Source organism: Pogona vitticeps, chromosome 5 (genome assembly GCF_051106095.1).
Source record: "Pogona vitticeps strain Pit_001003342236 chromosome 5, PviZW2.1, whole genome shotgun sequence".
Lineage (NCBI taxonomy): Eukaryota > Metazoa > Chordata > Lepidosauria > Squamata > Agamidae > Pogona > Pogona vitticeps.
Window position 1 is genome coordinate 145,764,699 of NC_135787.1, and position 6,000 is coordinate 145,770,698.

General features: G+C 41.4%; 1 protein-coding gene across 2 annotated transcripts in view; it reads left to right on the forward strand.

Moving 5' to 3' along the window:
- The window catches only part of LGR5 (leucine rich repeat containing G protein-coupled receptor 5), an 84,332-nt gene extending 78,824 nt beyond the window's left edge, over positions 1–5,508 (forward strand). For both annotated transcript variants that reach the window (XM_020804693.3, XM_073000375.2), the window contains exons 17-18: positions 2,342–2,425; positions 2,650–5,508. In XM_020804693.3, the coding sequence (XP_020660352.3) occupies positions 2,342–2,425; positions 2,650–3,740 (1,175 nt within the window). In that variant the 3' untranslated portion in view covers positions 3,741–5,508. The remainder of the gene's footprint in view (positions 1–2,341; positions 2,426–2,649) is intronic.
- Positions 5,509–6,000: the final 492 nt, after the last annotated feature.

The following is a 6,000-nucleotide window of genomic DNA, read 5'->3' on the forward strand; positions in this document are numbered from 1 at the left end:
CCACCACTTCTGCCTTGTCCCCAGCACTCTCTACCAGCCTATCCAGATGAGACGTGATGTCTGCAACTTTGCACCAGGCAGGCAAGTCACCATATAGTCCTCACAACCATCACTGAACCCTCACTCTATGTTCCTGAGAGTCGAATCGCCCACTACCAGAAGCCCTCTTTGCCACTCCCCACAAAGAGTATCCTCAGTGCAACTTGATATGGGCCCGTCAGCTGTAGAAGGGGTCGCCCTCTAAGGGATGCTTTCCCTCTTGTCCAGATTGGCATTCTCCAGCCTGGAGACTTCCAAACCCAGTAGCTGAGGAGCTGCTTGTCTGTGGGTGGGACAATGCCTGAAGGTCCCTGGAAGTCCCTCTTTCCTTTTCTCTTCTTCTCCTAGTCTGCAACCAAGACCTCAAGGGAGCAAACCTGTTTCCTGAGTTCTTGGTGCTCTTTGCAAAGAGGACACACCAATGACTTTTGCCCAAGAGACATATAGTCATACATATGGCACTCAGTGTTGTGTTGCCATTTTTGAGTTAACATGTAATTAGGCAAAGTAAGAGACAGTCATCTTCTGGAAATAATGAAATAATAAATATTATAATATTCTTGCTACAAATCCTTCAGAGATTATTTTCTAGCCACTGTTGGGGCATAGTGACAATCTTTTAGGTCTCTTTATGTCATTCTGGCCAGCATACACAGAATGTGCTGTGGCCAGAATTCCTCATAAACAAAAGAGGTTGAAAAGCAGCCCCGACTGCAAGGCTTCACTCCAGTCCTCTAATGTTTCCATCACACTTCCATTCTCAATTGCAGTATATCATCACTGATCCAAATACTTTGGAGGGCAAAATAAACAAAATAATTTGGATAAATAAGATCAGAAGAAGTGCTATTTACAACAAATTTGGTGGTAGACCCTGGAAACACAGCGCATTTGATCAATAATTGAGATTCAGGTTGAGGAGTTTAATACAGTTTGGTTTCAATATCTCTGGACTCAGCCCTGCTGATTTTGTTTTTTGTTTTGGATACGAGAGTTACTTTTATCTGTATCTCACTTGTATTCCCCAATAATAGGTTTTTTAAAAATCAGTAAATCCAAACCTGGCAGCTTGGAGTTTTGTTTTTTAAAAATTCAGCATGAGATCAGAATATTAGACTGTCACAGCATTTCCTCCATAGCCACAAATAAGATTAATTGTTATCTTATTTGTAAAAATCCTAAATCCTCTTAAATATAATTACATTAGTGACTGCTAATAAGAGCCCTTGCTGTGATCCCTCGTTGCATGTGACTAGGCATGGGGACAAATGTAAAAATAAATCCCGATATTCAGTGAATATTGCTGATTCGTCAAATATTTGTTGCTTCATATTCTTGAGGTCCGGAGACTCCAATGAATACAAAGCAACAAATACAACCCTTTAATATTTGTTCTTTCATCTATCACTATCTGCTTATGTCCCTGCAGATCAGCTGTTCCATGGAGGCATAAGCAGAGAGGGGTTTTCCCTTCAGGCAGCTTTCCCACCCCTTGTTTAAAAAGACAGAGGGATCACTTTGCTTAGGAAGTGAGTCCCACTTCCCACTTCGGTCAGGCTTGCCCCATCTTCCTATGCCTGTCCCGGCATAAGAAGATGGAGGAAGCCTGATCCAAGCAACCCAACCCACCCCTGCTGTCTTGCAAAGACGGCGAGGGTGAGGGATCCCCTGGGTCCCTTGTCCTTCCATGCCTGCTGGGGCACAGAAAGATGGGAGAAGCCTTACTGGACTGATCCCACACACCTGCTGTCTATGCAAAGACAGTGGGAGGAATTGCCTCAGTCAGGCTTGCCAGAAGGGAAGCCCTCCCTGCTGCTCCTAGCAAAAACTAGGCTGCTGGAACTGAAACCAAGGTTCCAGCAGTCTAGCTTCTGTTTCCACAGAAACCGCCATGGATCAGAAGGCGGCAGCTGGGAAGGTAAGCAGCAGTGGGAAAGGGGTGGGGGCAGGCTGTGGCTTATATATATATGCCCCTCAGCTTTTATATATATAACTCTGTCTAAAGAAAAAAAAACCCGACAAATTGATCCCCATGGGGCAATTTGTGGGTCGTGGGTCATCAAGCTTGATGACCCACGAACCAAGACCCATCTCTATATATGACTGTTACACAGTGATGAACTGCAAAGGGGACTAATTAGCTGCTGCCAGTGAAAGAGTTCCCTGCCTGGAACTTACATGCCTGGTTTCTTAGTTACATTGCTGCAGGTGATGTCATTTCCCCATGCCATGTAATTATATTCAAAAGGATTATGTCTGCCATAATATAACTGACTGACTGTCATGATATTCCTCCCTACAGATGAACATGACTTTGAGGATTTTCTTCTTGACTTTGATGAAGATCTGAAAGCTCATCATTCAGTACAGTGTTCTCCCTCTCCAGGTACTGATTTAGATATATTAGCACAGCTCTTGTTTTAATATCTTTTTTTTCTTTAACTCTTAAGAATCCTATGGATAAAGAAAAACTGTGAGAGGGCTGATGCTATATATAGGATACATGGAGTACATCGCTATATATCCAAAATGTGTAGAAATCTGAATATGGTTTATGAATTGATGAAGTGAGTTTTGTATGACTCTGCTTTACCTCTCTTTTCATTGCAGGACCCCTCAAGCCTTGTGATTACCTTTTTGGGAGTTGGCTAATCAGAGTTGGAGTTTGGATCATAGTGGTTTTGACCTTTATTTGCAATGTACTAGTGGCTGTCACAATCTTCAGATTCCCACAGTTCATCTCCTCTATAAAGTTGTTAATTGGACTAATCGCCCTTGTGAACACTCTCATGGGCATGTCCAGCAGTGTGCTCGCCAGTGTGGATGCACTAACGTTTGGGGTCTTTGCTCACTATGGTGCTTGGTGGGAGAGTGGAGTAGGTTGCCACATTACTGGCCTTCTCTCTGTCTTTGCTTCTGAAGCTTCCATTTTCCTGCTCACTTTAGCAGCTCTTGAGCGCTGGTTCTCTATGAAACATGCCACAAAGTTTGAAACGAAATCCACCTTCACTAGCATAAGAATAGCCATTTTCTTCTGTTTTGTTTTGGCTTTAATTACTGCAGTGGTTCCACTGTTGGGTGGAAGTGACTATGGAGTTTCTCCCTTCTGCATACCATTACCTCTTGGGAAGCCAACTGCTGTAGGGTACATGGTAGCACTGGTCTTGCTGAACTCTCTTTGTTTTCTTATAATGACAATATCCTATACAAAACTTTACTGCAGTCTGGATAAGGAGGAAGTGGATAATACTTTGGACTGTTCCATGATCAAGCATATAGCTTTACTGCTTTTTACTAACTGTATTCTTTATTGCCCTGTGGCCATCTTGTCATTTTCTTCTTTGTTAAACCTTACTTTTATTAGCCCAGAAGTAATTAAACCAATACTTTTACTGATTGTACCCCTGCCTGCATGTCTGAATCCACTTCTCTACATATTTTTTAATCCTCATTTCAAGGAGGACTTGGCAAGTCTTCAAAAGCAGACATTTGCATGGAAAGCGTCAAAGCATGCCAGTTTGGTTTCTGTTAATTCAGATGATGCAGAAAAACAGTCATGTGATTCAACACAACCTCTAGTAACATTTACAAGCCCCAGCTTATCATATGATATTGCCCCCAGCAATTCACTAGTGCCATCATCCTATCGAATGAATGAAAATTGTAATCTTTCTTCAGTAACATTTGTTCCATGTCATTAGTTTCATTTCAAAAATATTTACAATGTTTACAAAAAATTTGATCTGAATTGAGTGTCTCTACTGTTTCCAACATTGGCTCTGGTGCTTTGCAATAGACTGAAAATAGATGACTAAATGAAGTAAGCAACTAAGAAAGTGATGTGTTCCAAAGAGGGTAATACAACACTGCCCTTTCTTGCATCCTTTTCTTGTTTCATTAGTGGAACTTCCACTAAGCCTATTTTGAAAGGATTAAAACTACAAATACTGTTATCTTGCCGTGTGAAAGCCATTTAACTTTTTTGGTCTAGCTTCTGGATATGTAAGTACTGAATTACACTACATGTATATAAGTGGCTTTTAAAATTGTTACAATTGGCCTTTGATCTTTGCCCAACTTCTTAGCATCTGAGGTGCACACTTACATTGGAAAGACAGCTAACAGCATGTTTGGAAGAGATACAGTACACAGAATCGTTAAGCTGATGTGTATCATTAAGAAAGAAAATGAACAAATGTAGAAACTGAATCAGAGAAAAAATTCAGCTGCAAGGTTACTGTATCATATTCCTTAATTTCCATGGAGTTTGAAACAGTGCAGCATATAGTTGCAAAGTTGTTTTTAAAACCACTTTAGATTAAAGAGAGGATCTGACCATTGCACAATACTTAGTTATTACAAGTTTATATAGCTTTATTTTTACTGTGGTTCAGTTACAGAGTGCTGCTTATTGTCAATGAAATATTCCTCACCGTATACCGTATTTCTTGCTCCATAAGACGCACCTAATTTTTAGAGGAGGAACACAGGGAAAATATATTCTGAACCAAATAGTGTAATAAAATATTTAATAAACTATAACAGAATAACATTTGAACCATGAAAAGTGAACAGCAATCAACAGTGGCATTAATATAGACCATTATCAGCCAGTGATAAGACCTATACCATTCTACCTATATTTTACATTTCCTTTCATCCACCTCCTCCCCATGCTTATAGAAATGTCTCAATGATAGATGAGATTGTTGTGCAACTCTGCCCAGCTACAGCTCAAGCCTATATTAAGTTAGAAATGGTTTGTCTGATTTGGCACTGCATTGAGAGGTCCCTTTTAGTTGTGTGGAGGATAAATAGTGGAATTAAACTATTTAACAGCTGGTTTTCCTTATTTACTTTAGGTTATGCAAAAGAACAGCAACACAAAGCTTAACCTGATCCCATTCATCAGCAGTAGCACATGCTCAGCATAAGACCAAATCTTCATTTTCTGACATAATTGAATGTTTATAGCATGCAAGGCACAATGGGTTAGGCCACACAAAGTCATGAACAATGTTCTTCATGAGCCAAAAAAACGGAATACAAACTATAGTAGATGAAATCAGGAAGCAGGTACTGTAATCCAGTTAGAAGTCACGAGGCACAGTTAGTTTCCTTGCTGCAACACCCTTTGGAAATACATTCTCTATTAGATGCCCAGAACGAGTTGAAAAGTTTTCAAGTTGAATCCAAATTTCCCATAGAAATGCATTGAAAATTAATTAATGCATTTTTACGGGGGGGGGGAGGTCAGAAACGTTTAAAAACTTAAAAGAAAGTCACTTAGCAGGTACTGTAGACTGAGCCTTGCTCTTCACAGTGCCTTGGTAGACCCCAGAACAGCCAAAAAAGAGCCCCAAACAGCTAAAAGCCAGCAGGCAGAAGGCAGCCATTTTGTGCTCTTCTCCGCTCCTGCTCCTGCTCCTTTCCCCTCCCCTCTCCCCACCTAACAGCTGATCGGCATTGGTCTGAACACTTCCTAGGCAGCTTTTAAAGCAAGTATGCACGTTTCTACACAAGCAGGTTTCTACACAAGCAGGTTTCAACTCAAATGGAGCACCTTTTCACCCAAACAAACAGCTAAATTTTACATTTTAAAACGACAATACCAGGCAGTCCCAGCTCTCTCTCCCAGCTCTCTAACTGCTTGGACGAGCAAGGAAGCAAACAAGCAGCCTCTTCACTAACTGAAAGTTTGAATTTCCCCACTTTCCCTGCCTTCCCTGCATATTAGGTATGCTAATATCTGTGCACTGGAGGATTGTGGGAGGAACATCCAGCCCCTGATGGGGGTCCTGTGGGGCACTCCAAAACACTGAGTAGCTCTCTTGGCCTCTTTCAGGACTGGGGCTGTGCAGCCCTGTTCTGATTAGGAGGTGCAGCAAGGGGTTCAGAGGCCATTCCAACTTTTACCTGGCAGGGGAGATACCATGATCATCAAAGTGGTTTTCCCAGGGT